The 12,482-nt window shown below is 50.5% G+C and overlaps 1 protein-coding gene across 4 annotated transcripts in view; it reads left to right on the forward strand.

Annotated features, from left to right (window-relative positions):
* The window catches only part of ABR (ABR activator of RhoGEF and GTPase), a 186,820-nt gene that overhangs the window by 86,408 nt on the left and 87,930 nt on the right, over positions 1–12,482 (forward strand). For all 4 annotated transcript variants that reach the window (XM_072740983.1, XM_072740991.1, XM_026016288.2 and 1 more), the window contains exon 2: positions 4,728–4,912. In XM_072740983.1, the coding sequence (XP_072597084.1) occupies positions 4,728–4,912 (185 nt within the window). The remainder of the gene's footprint in view (positions 1–4,727; positions 4,913–12,482) is intronic.

Consider the following 12,482-nt stretch of genomic DNA (forward strand, 5'->3'; position numbering starts at 1 on the left):
GGATCTAGAATGACTCCTAGGTTTCCAACTTGAGCAATCTAGCATATTAACTTCAGGAAAGGGGTGGACTTGAGGTTCCTGAGGATGGAGATGTCCAGGAAATAGAAAGATGAGTCTACAGCCCAAACTTCTCTCTGGTGTGTAAATAAAATTTGGGAGGGGCAGCAAAGCAGGGGTGACAGAAGCTTGGAAAGCACCATTTCCCCCCATCATTTTATTTTCAAATATAAAAGTTTAAAGAATTATACAGTGAGGAGCACCTGGCTGGCTCAGGCAGTAGAACATGTGATCCTTAATCTCAGGGTTATAAATTCAAGCCCCACTTTGGGCATGGAGTCTACTTAAAATTTAAAAAAAAAAGAATTGTACAGTGAATACCCATGTAGCCACCATCTAGAATCTATAATTATCTGTCCTTCTTAGATGTTTTCTGTGCTTGCTTTATCATCCATATCTCCATTCCTTTGAGTATCATCAATCCATCTTGTTACATGTTTCAGAGCAAGTTGCAAACAGCAGTACACTTCAACACTTAAGCATGAATATCATTAACTAGAGTTCAGTGTTTAGTGAAATGCACAGATCTTAAGTGTATTTCACGAAGTTGACGAATGCATCAACCTGTGTACCCCAAATTCCTGCCAGCATACAGAATATTTTTTTTTAAGATTTATTTATTTATTTATTTGAGAGAGAGCATGCATGTGCAAGCAGGGGGAGAGACAGAGGGAGAAAGTCCTCAAGCCGACCTCCCAATGAGCACAGATCCCGATGCAGGGCTCGGTCCCAGGACCCTGAAATCATGACCTGAACCGAAATCAAGAGTTGAGCCCTTAACCCACTGAGACACCCAGGCGCCCTGAGACATAGAACATTTCTATCACCCTGAAAGTTCCCTGTGCCCTTTACAATCAACTGCTGTCTCTACCCCAAACCCAGAGGTGACTACTGTTTTCATTTAAGTGGAGCCATACAGGATATGCTCCTTTTTGTCTGGCTTCTTTCACTTAGCATAATGCCTGTAGGAGTTACTGCTGTTGTTGTATGTATCAGTAGTTTGTCCCTTTTTATTGGTGAGCAGTATTCTGTTGTAAGGATACATACAGAATACCTATTTTTAAGGTGTGGGCAGAGAAAAAGGATTCCACCAGGGACGCTTAGAAGAACAGTGAAGGCAACAGAAAAAGCACCTAGACAGAATGTCAAGGAAAATCTCCATCAGTTATATTGTTTGAGTACATATAACATAAAAGCTAAATAACAGTGGCTTAAACCACATGAGCATTTTTTTTCTCTCATATATAAAAAATGTCTGGGGGCACCTGGGTGGCTCAGTTTGTTAAGTGTCTGCCTTCAGCTCAGGTCATGATCCCCGGGTCTCAGGATAGAGTTTCTGCGGGCTCCCTGCTCAGTGGGAAGTCTGCTTCTCCCTCCCCTCTGCTTGTGCTTTCTCTCAAATAATCTTGTTTTAAAAGATTTTTATTTATTCATTTATTTGAGGCAGAGTGAGCACGAGAGAGCACAAGCAGGGGGAGAGACAGGGAAAGGGAGAAGCAGGCCCCCCCACACCCCCAACCCTGCGGAGCAGGGAGGTTCAATTCTGGGATCCTGGGATCATGACCTGAGCCAAAGGCAGGCACTCAACCAATTGAGCCACCCAGGTGCCCCTAAATAAATAAAATACATATTTTAAAAAGACTTTATTTATTCATGAGAGACACAGAGAGAGAGGCAGAGACACAGGCAGAGGGAGAAGCAGGTCCCCTGCAGGAAGCCTGATGTGAAACTCAGTCCTGGAACTGCAGGGTCACGCCCTGAGCCAAAGGCAGACACTCGACCACTAAGCCACCCAGGCATCCCTAAACAAATAAAATCTTAAAAAGAAGCAGCAGTCTGGAGGTAGGCAGTCCAGGGGTGGTATGGCAACTCATTGTGCCATCACCAGCCCAGGTTCCTAGCTGTCTGCTCAGCTAGCTTCAGCGCTGGCTTCTACCCTCAGTATCGCTTCATGGTTTAATATGGCCGCTGGAGCTCCAGCCATCCCATCTTCTTGCCAAACTGGCAATAGAAGGAGGAACCATGGGGGTGGGGGTGGAGTAGGGTGTGGTATACCTTCCAGCTAAGCCAATCGTTTTTAGCAGCCTTCCTCAAAGTTCCACACATATCCACTTAACATCTCATTGGCTGGAACTTAACCACATGGCTCACACCACTAGGGAAAGTAGTCTTTTAGTTAGCCACTGGGCACACTGCCACTCCAAATATAATGATACTTCTGCTACTAGGAAGGGAAACGGATATTGGCTGTTAGCAGCCTCCTCTGCCTTCTCTCTTTTGAGACCTGGCGGCCGAGCCTTTTTATCTGTGGCTTCTTATAAACTGAAGCCCGTGGTTGGTAGATTTCCATCCTCCTGAGTTCCCAGGGCTCCTTCCTTCTCTGAGAATTGGTTTCTCTCTTTTTTGTGTCTTTTGTACCCTTTTCCTGGTAAAGGTTCTCCTGGGTCTCTGACTGGTTTTACAGAGGGTGGAATGAAAGGGAAAGTATCTAAGAACATTTGCAGAGGGCTCTGTGTGTACCCCTGGGCCTCCCCCACTGCTGTGGCTGGCGCCTGTCCCTCCCCTCTTTGGTCAACTCCCCCTGACAAGGAGAGCTGTGGAAGTAGACTTCTCTGGAAGTTAGACACTCAAAGGGAAAAGGATGGCATTTGGAGACAGACAGGCACACCTGGGCTCAGATCTTCTCTGGGCTAATCTTTCTGAGACTCCCTGACCTTGGCTATAAATTGGGGATAGTACCAAGAGCCTCACAGATGTTTCTAGGTTGAGAGGAATAGGAGACACAGGTTCACGGCTGCCACTCTGATGAGAATGAATTGGATCTTATCCAGATCTCATCCTGTGACTTCTGGGAATATAGGTCAATGTTGAGGAGGGTCAGCATGGCCTGCTGGCATCTGAACTGTTGGCTAGGTCAGGGTTCACCATAGCTCATACCCTGGCCTTGACTCCAAGCACTAACAGGGCAGCTGGGAACCTCCTGGAGGAGAGGTTAACAAGATGTTTCGTTCCCTCCTTAAGCTTCTCCAAAATGAGGAGACCTCACTAAACAGCCGGGCTCCCTCACAGTGCCAGACTTGGGCCTACTGGACTCTGCAGCTTCTTTTCCTTCCTTCTGCCCCCTGGAAATAGCAGAATCGGCTCCCTCCGCTGCCAGCCTCGTGCACAAGCCCTGTGTCCTCCCGTCAGTGGGCCCTATTTCCGTGTGCCTGGCATGCACACATTTCGGCGGCTGGATCTCATGGTTCTTCACATACATGCCTGTTCTGGGGGAAAAAAAATAACAGCTTACATCCTCTGACAGCTTAATGGGCTGTCAGCATAGGGACTGGAGCGAAAGTCAGAGGGAGCAGGTGCCGCGAGCCTGAGGAAGCTCCTGGCTGCCGAAGGGCCAGATTGGACTGAGTAAGCTGTGGCCAGAAACCTTGGTGACCTGTTAACACCATTCTCAGGCTGCTGGCTGCCCAGGGCCTGGTATGTTGTGACAGAAGAGGAGGAGCCAGGGCCCCGGGGAGAATTTGGCTCAAACCCGAGACCTGAGAGGGACAGTGCATTCCTCTGCTCATTCATTCCGTCTGCACATTACTTCCCGAGGTCCTACTGCTCGTGGGCCTGTGGGTTCTGGGCACACAGCGATGACTGAGACAGCCAGTTCCTGGCCCAGGGGCTCAGGGACAAGTGGGCAGGATCAACAGAAGCACTGGGAGGCCACATGCTGTAGTTCTGAGCTGAGGTGCCAGGGAAGACATCCTGGAAGATGTGATATCTGAGCAGTTGATGGTACGGGGCCCAGACAGAGGGTGAGGGGCAGTGAGAGGGTTGCCGGTGCTGCTGCAGGAGAGACCCCACTGGTGGAGCTTGGGGGCCTTTCTGAGGTGCTGTCAGCCCACTGTCCCCTTGGCAGGGCTGCCTGTGCGTGGGCTGTGCAGCCTGCTTGGTGCCAGCAGCACCAAGGCAGTTAACAGCAGCTCGACTTCCCCACGGCCTTTTCTTCCCCCTTCTCTGAAGGGAGCCTCCATTGAAATCACAGAAAGAAGTGCCAGCTTTTGAGTCTGCCATGAAACCCTGTCCCTTGGAGCCACCCTCTCACCCACACCCTGCCAGCCTCGGACTCCATCTTGTGCAGGGGGCCTTGTTTGGAGGCGGGTGCGGTACCTGCACCCTCCACCCTGAAACCTGTGCTGCCCCCCACACCAGGAATCGGCTCAATGTACAAATGGTACCCAAGGAGGAGGGGCTCAGGAAGTGACATCGCTCGGCCCGCCCCACCTCCTTATTCCCTATAAAAAGCAAAATGGTGACTCAGAGAGGAGAGTTGGAAGCGTCCTGCCTCCTGCTCCCACTGTGAATTTTTAGATTTGGAATTAGGCAGGAGGCAAAGGAAACGGCAGCTCAGAATCTGCAACTGACATGCTATTAAGCGGGTGGCAACCGTGGAGCCGCTCCTCCCTGACTCCCAGCAGCCCCTGAACTGCAGCCCCGTTGCCTGCTGGCGCTCCCCAGCCTCTCCCGACGCCCGGGGCCCCCGCGCAGCCCCCACCCGGGCCAGGCCCTGCATGCTGCGGTGGGGGACATGGCAGCCGGGGGTCGCCGCCGGCGCCCACCGCGCTACCAGTCCCTGGCAGCCCTCGTGGAGGACTCTCAGTGGCCTTTCTTGTTCCTTGTCTCAGACTTCAGCTACGGGGCAGACGACTACGACGGAGAAGGGAATGAAGAGCAGAAGGGGCCCCCAGAGGGCTCGGAGACCATGCCATACATCGACGAGTCGCCCACCATGTCACCCCAGCTCAGCGCCCGTGGCCAGGGCGGCGGGGACAGCATCTCTCCCACCCCACCCGAGGGGCTGGCACCTGGGGTAGGTACACCTGATTTTCCTTCTGGGTTGGGGAAGAGAGGGCCCCAGGGGGTGGGGGGGCTAAGCAGGCCTCTGTGTCACAGGCCAGAGAATGCTTGGGATGCTCCTGGGGGAGCAGGGCTAGGGACGTGTGGACCTGGATGTTCTTGATGCCCTCGTTACCTCCTTCAGGTCCCGGGCACCTCGTAGACTAGGCTCCCCGCCCCCCACCACCTGCTGCTCTCTCTGCCACCCCTGTACCTATCTCTGCCTCCTCTACCAGCCATCTGTTTCCCCTGCCTCCTGGACACCCTCACTTCCTCTCTCAGCTTTCTCTTCCAGCCCCTCTCGAGCAGGATGGGGCCTGGGGGAGAGAACAGGCTCTCCTCTGGGTTGCAGCTGGGCAGGGGCTGCGCATGTGACCTGCGGGCTGTATGGTACAGATGCCTGCTAGGCAAAGCAAGGCTGGTCTCTCTGCTCTCTGTGGGGTGGAGTGAGTTGCTTCAGTAACATTCCCTGAAGATTAAAGGCCCCATTCTGCCCTCCTCTGGTGACTCTGGAACGGAATGAGCTCTAATGGTGTCCCCCTCTCCTCCTGTCGACTGATAGGAGCTCTGCTCCAAAGAGAAACATTTTACAAGGAATATTAAGTATGTGCTTTGAGACAAGGTAGGAGGCTTGCAATCCTTATAATGAATGCTGCTTCTGGCCACAGAGATCAGCTCTGTCTGTGCCCAGCTTGTACGCGTGTACCTGAAACACAGGGATGAGGGAAACATAGAGGCTCCTGGGGGCTATTTTTCTGGTGTTGGGGAGAATCAAAGCCATTCCTCAATTGGGGGGAGGGGTGGGACTTGGAGTGCCTGGTCCTGCTTGGTAGAGGGCTTGTCCAGGTGTGTTTTGTGGAGGTCCCCTTTCTTCTCTCTGATACAGCCCAGGAGCAGTCACTGAAGTGTGGTGGGATACTTGTTCCCCTCCTGAAGGGCCCAGCAATCCCCACTCCAGCAGGAGGGCTGCCCTATCATTTCTGGAGAACCCCCTGCTTCTTTGCCTTGCAGCCTCCTTGGTCACCCTCCGCCCCTCCTCTCGCCCCCTCTTCACACGCCAGGGTGGCTGTTATAGCCTTTGGCAACAAGGGCCTTGGCAACCAGCTTCCCACTTGGGGGAAGCCAGATTGTTGCCATGGCAACAGAGGCCTGCGGCAGAGCTTAGTGGCTGCCAGGCAGTGCAGGTTTGGAAATGGATGGTGGGGGCAGGTGAACAGTGGAAGGGACCAGTGAGGCTCGGGACCCCCCACAGCCAGCATTCTAGATTGTTGCCCTGTCGTCCTAAGGAAAGTGAGAGACCACCATCTTGAACATGTAGGGTAGGGTTTTTCTACTGATGAAGGGGGGAGTATTCTGGGACCTGAGCTAAGGCCACCCAGGGGAAACGAGGAGAAAATTCTTGGTCCCATCCTTGCCTTCAGGTCTCTGACCAAACAGCTCAGAGGACCCCCGGACGACTAAGCTGTTACCTCATTATGAGCAGATGCAGGAAGATTAACTATAGGACCCAACCCGGGACCAGGAATGCTAGCTAAGGGTTGAGAACCTGTGGCTGAATAGAGCTACTGGCTGAAAAGAAAAGCACTTTTGCCATTTACTTCTCCCCTCTCTGCCTTCCTCCTTGCTCCCTGTCACTGTCCCGTTCCTGATCACCTTGCTAGAATGCGGGCCCATTGATTTTTAGATTCCTTGATGATATATATACTGTCTGGTGCCTTCTCCAGTGAAACAGGCACAATAGGAGACACCCCTACCCCCGTAGCCCTCCCTGGAGCTCTGAGGCTTTGGAGTAGTGACTTTTTTCACTTTGTGGCTGCCCACTTTGCTTGGTGGCTCACAAGGGAATAACTTGGTTTGAGGCTTTGAAATCCAGAGATGCTACAGTGACAACTGACTAAAAGGGCTTGGAAACCCTGGAATTGATTTTTTACACCATTGACTAGAAGTCATACAAGATGGGGGTGAGGACCATTTATCCAACTTGGGGATGGTGGTGAAGATTCCAGCCCCACGCACCCTCACACCCTCTGCCTGCCAGCTTTCACTCCTAGAGTTGGTTGCAGTTCTGTCCTTTCCACCGGGTCACTGGCTCCATCTAGTGGACTCTGCAAGTATTGCTGTTTACATTGGGGTGCTGGGGAGCGTTGACACACCCCTTCCTGAGTACTTGGGGGTTGTTTTGGTTAAAAACAAAAAAAGAAAACAAAACAAAACAAAAGAAAATGAAGGTTTCTGCTACTTGGCTCTGCTCTTTTGGCTAGTCAGGGCTCCTCCCTGCCAGGCTTCCTGTTGGGGCCTTGGGAACCAAGGGGACTTTTGGACTAAATCAGACAATTGTTCTAGATATTCAGATGTCTGGCCTCTGGCAGCTGGGCATTTCATACCGAAATATGCAGCCAACCTGTGCCGGGAAGCCTAAGGTTTGGTCTTTGTATTTGGTCAGGGTCCTCCAGAGAAATAGAACCAATGGGATGCCTACCTGCATCTGCATCTGCATCTAGATCTAGATATTTATAAGATATAGAGAGATTTATAAGGAACTGGTGTGCTTCATTATGGATGCCAAGAAGTCCCAAGACCTTTAGTCAGCAAGCTGGACATGCAGGAATGATGTATAGTTTTAGGTTGAGCCTAAAGGCCTAAGAACAGCAGAGCCAAGTGGCATACATTGCAGTCTGAAGCCAGCAGGCTCAAAATCCAAGAAGAGCCAATGTTTCGGGCTGAGTGTAAAACCTGAAAGAGACTCATGACTCAGCTCACCTGGCAGGAAGAGTTCCCTCTTATTCAGTCTTTTTCTTCTATTTGGGTCTTCAGTTGGTTAGATGAGGCCCACCACTCACATTAGGGAGAACAACCTGCTCTATCCAGTCACCTGATCCAAATGTTAATTTCACTCAGAACCGCTCTCACTGCCACACTTGGAATCATTTTCAATAAATGTCTGGGTACCCATGGCCCAGTCAGGTTGACACATGAATGTGGCCATCTTAGCAGCTTTACTCAGTGCCCTGGAAAATGGGAGGAACATGAGCTTTCCTCATCTTTATTTTTTTTTTATTTTAAAAATTTATTTATTTATTTGAAAGGGAGAAAGAGAGGGAGAGTGGAGGGTGGGACAGAGGGAGATGGAGAGAATCTTAAGCAGACTCCATGCTGAGTATGGAGCCCCATGTGGGGCTTGATCTCATGACCCTGAGATAATGACCTATGATGAAATCAGATGCTTGACTAACTGAGCCACTCAGGTGCTCCCTGATCATCTTGAAATAGGCTCACCTATCCAAAGGATTATTGAGAGGAGGGACTGGGATAGCTCAGGTAAAGCCTGCAGCATTAGGTTGGGCTCATCATGATGCTCCGTCCTTGGTGACTGGGACCCACAGGACTTTTCTTGCCAGCTTTTGGAGCCAAGACCATTGCAAGGACCTAGGCTAATGAATATTTCCTAGATAACAACTGAATCTGCTTTTTGCAACCCCCTTTCTGGAGTTGGATCAGTCCTGCGAGGTATCGTAGCCTAGATGAAGCCAGGTCTCTATAGTGTTGGCAGGACACACAATGCTCATTCCCCAACATGTCCCCAACAGCCTTGCTCTACTGCTCTTGTCTTAGATATACCCACAGCTGTGCAGCTCACTGGGCATCAGGGTGAAACCTGAAGCCCTGCCCTGCAAACCCCTCACTCTCTTCAAGCCCAAGCTGAGCAGGGCTCCTTAGTAGTCTGGAGCCTCACACCACTGCTGGCTCGATTCAGCTGAGAGTGTCTGGTTTCACCTTGGGAAGGAAGGGCAGGGACTCTTGATCTCAGCCAACAAGTGGGGACAGACATTCCTCTGCCAGGACCGTGGTCTTACAGAAAAGCTTGCTCCCTATAAGCCATAGATTCCTCTGTCTCCCCTCTTAGGAGATGCAGTAAAAAATGGAAACAACGCAAAGATTTGGTGTTGTCTTAGTGCTAGCATTTTCTAGCTGTGTGACCTGAAGGATGTCACTCACCCTGGCTGGGCTATAGTTGACAGATCTGTACAGGGAAGATACTGAGAATTTCCTCCCTCCTGACCTCACAGCTGTTGTGAAGTTTCCATAAGACAGCATTAGGCAGAGCACTTTGCAATTGCAAAGTTTGTATGTGTGTAGGTGGGACTGCTCAGTGTCAGACTCATTCTAATAGTTCCTGTGGTACCCAGATGCATGCAGTTCAGAGGTTTTCTTTTCTTTTCTTTTCTTTTCTTTTCTTTTCTTTTCTTTTCTTTTTTTTCTTTTTTTTCCTTTCCTTTCCTTTCCTTTCCTTTCCTTTCTTTTCTTTCTTTTCTTTTTTTCCTTTTCCTTTTCCTTTTCCTTTTCCTTTCTTTTCTGCTTTCTTTCAGATTTTTATTTATTCACTCATGAGAGACACACACACACAGAGAGGCAGAGACACAGAAAAGCAGGATCCCGGGTCTCCAGAATCACACCCTGGGCTGAAGGCTGCGCTAAACCGCTGAGCCACCCGGGCTGCCCCAGTTCAGAGGTTTCTAATAAAAGGATTAATTGAGGGGCTCAGACTTCAGCTAGTAGGAGAATCCAAAGTAAGAGTGGGAGAGTGTTGAAATGATCACCATTGTCCTTGTCTTCCCTACCCCTTCCTCCTCATCATCACAGCTGCTTGGACTTGCACCAAGCCTCATTTCTCCACTGGTGTGTGTTAGTGCTTTCTTTTACATGGACAGTGTGCTGGTGAGCCTTCCACCCTCAAGGCTGTGGACTGGCTGCTTCTGTCTGGAGGACCTCCAGATCCCTCAATCTCGTACCTGTGTAGTAGAACAAAGAGAACGCATGGAAACACTTTCACAGCAGTTGCTAAATTCAGGCGCTGGTATGGCACTTTATAAACATCAATGCTCTTAGCCCTCATCATGACCCTGTGAGGAAGAGCACCGTTATGGCCCTCTTTTGCAGATATGGAAACCTGGATGCAGAGAGGTTACACAACCCATGCGGGGCCCCATAGTGGGTAAGTGGTAGGGTACTCGTCACAGCCGCTCTCTGTGACCTCTCCAGAATAGGAGACTTGGCACCTTTGTTTTATATTTTTCTGGCTGTGTGGCTTTGGGCAACTTGCAGAGTGTTGGTACTCTCGGCTGTAAATGAGGATAAATGCCTCCTATCTGGAAGGGCTGCTGCGAGGACCAAGTGACATAGATCTATAAGAACACCTTATGCCGGGATCCCTGGGTGGCGCAGCGGTTTAGCGCCTGCCTTTGGCCCAGGGTGCGATCCTGGAGACCCGGGATCGAATCCCACATCAGGCTCCCAGTGCATGGAGCCTGCTTCTCCCTCTGCCTATGTCTCTGCCTCTCTCTCTCCCTCTCTCTGTGACTATCGTAAAAAAAAAAAAAAAAAAAAAAGAACACCTTATGCCGTGCCACACAAGAGGACCCACTCCCAATGTGGGAGTTGAATTTGAATCTCTCCTAGGATGGGAACCCAGTTCCTCATGAGGCCAGCTCTGGCTGCCCTAGGACCTTCCTGTCCCTGCTCTAGTCCTGCAGAGGTGGCTTAGCTCCCAGCAGCATTCCTCCGTGGTGAAGGCCCCTTTGGGGGACACCACCAGGCAGGATTCAGCAGGGAGAGAGGCACAAAAAGGCGAGCCTGGTTGCTGGGAAGGAGGTTAGAGTTGTCTTGGGCTATTTCTCACTTGGTCACAATCTGCCTTCCCTTCTCCCTGACTGCCACTGCAAGGTGCTCCCCTTAAGCCCACCTTGCTGGACACCAACCCACTGCTAAGAGTTTGTGTGCTAAGGAAGGACGGAAGTGCTGGGATATCGAGATAAAGCCACACTTGGTCTGCTGCATTTGGCACTGGTGGATTCTCACTCTCCCCCGCCCCTCAGCCTGGTTTCCTTCAGTAGGACTGTGTTCCCTTTAGTCCCAGGAGCCCCCATCATACAACCACTTTCCATAGGAATCATTCATCTAATCTGAACCCCTTGATTTATCTTCTTGAAAGATCCTTTGCCTTGCCCTAGAAGCTTCCATGTCTACTCACTAAGTATTTTCGGAGCACCTACTTCTTATATTGTTCCAACTCTTTGGGGGAATTAGCAGGAATGAGGTTTTCCTGACACCCCCCTCCCCCAACACACACATACTCCCTCTATTTCAAGGCCATCTGTGCAACAGCCTTGAGAGATGCACAGCATCCCAAGGGAGGAATCATGTGACCTCAGGTCAGGGAACCAGGGAGGGGAGTCCGTGGGAGGTAGCTTCAGAGAGTAGGTAGTGTTCTGCTTGGGTCCTGGTCAGGAAAACATTCTAGATAGAGGGCTGTGTAAGTTCTGGAATGTGAGAAAACCTCCTGAAGTTTGAGAAAAGGATAATGGCCTTGGGCCCAATAGAAGAGGTGGGAGGTGATGCTTGGAGTGAGCTAGGGCCCCCACTTCTGTGCTCCCCACACCCCACCACCACTGCCAAAGGAAAGGAGAATAGCTAGTGCCTAACAAGGGCTGACACTTGCCAGGCACTGCCCTACATGTTCTAGTCCTCTCTGCAACCCCGAACTTGGTGCTATAATTGTCCCCATTTTACAGATGAGGAAATTGAGACCTTGGGAGCTTGAGCGACTTGCCCAGGGTCACACAAATGGCAACCAGCAGAGTGAGGATTCAAATCCAGGATCTAGGGGAGTTCTTTTTGTTTTTGTTTTGCCATATAAGGGGTATCATGTACTGGCGTCTTCCCAACATTGGCTTTATGTAATAAACTATATATGACTTTTGGAATGACTTCTGTAACAGAGAGAGAAAGGCAGAGGGAGAAGCACGGTTACCAGGAAGACGATGTGTCTGATTTGATCTGCGGCTGTAGCAGACTCTGCCTGCCCCTGGCACTGGCCCCTTGGGGTCAGTTCCCATTGGGTGGTGTCTGTTCCTATTGGCCCAGAGTCTACTGAGCTCCAGAAAATCTGGAGGTAGAACTTCAGCTTTTGCTAAGAAAGTTGAGAGGGCCAGGGATAGTCATAGAGGAGGGAGAAGAGGCTTCAAGCCCAGTATGAGGCCGGGAAGTGAGAATGTGCCTGACCAGTTCAGGGGAGAGTGAGTAGCAGAGGCTGTTGATTGGTTGAGTTGCCAGCAAGGGCCCCATTCCCCTTGTTGAAGCTGACCTGGTGGCTTCCTGCTGGGCAGAGTGAGCAATGTTTCAGAAAGAATAATCTGGTGTTAATGGGAGGCAAGACCATTGAACAATGGTCATGTCATTCCCTGCTTAAAACCCTCCAGTGCAAAAAAAAGGAAAAAAAAAAGAAACCCTCCAATGCATTCCTTTCTCCTAGTGGTAAAATACAACCCTTAGCCATGCTGTCAAGACTCTGCTTGATCTGACCACTTGGCCCCTGACTACTTCTGCAGCCTCATGAATGTGAGCTCCAAGATGGAGTCTTGTCTGTTTTGTCACCAAATGTTTGTTCATTGAAAACTCTAGTGCCTAGAACTGTGCCTGATGCATAACGGATGCTCAGTAAATGTCAATTGAGTGATCGAATGAATGCACACTCGCCACCCAGACTG

Source organism: Vulpes vulpes, chromosome 2, assembly GCF_048418805.1.
Source record: "Vulpes vulpes isolate BD-2025 chromosome 2, VulVul3, whole genome shotgun sequence".
Lineage (NCBI taxonomy): Eukaryota > Metazoa > Chordata > Mammalia > Carnivora > Canidae > Vulpes > Vulpes vulpes.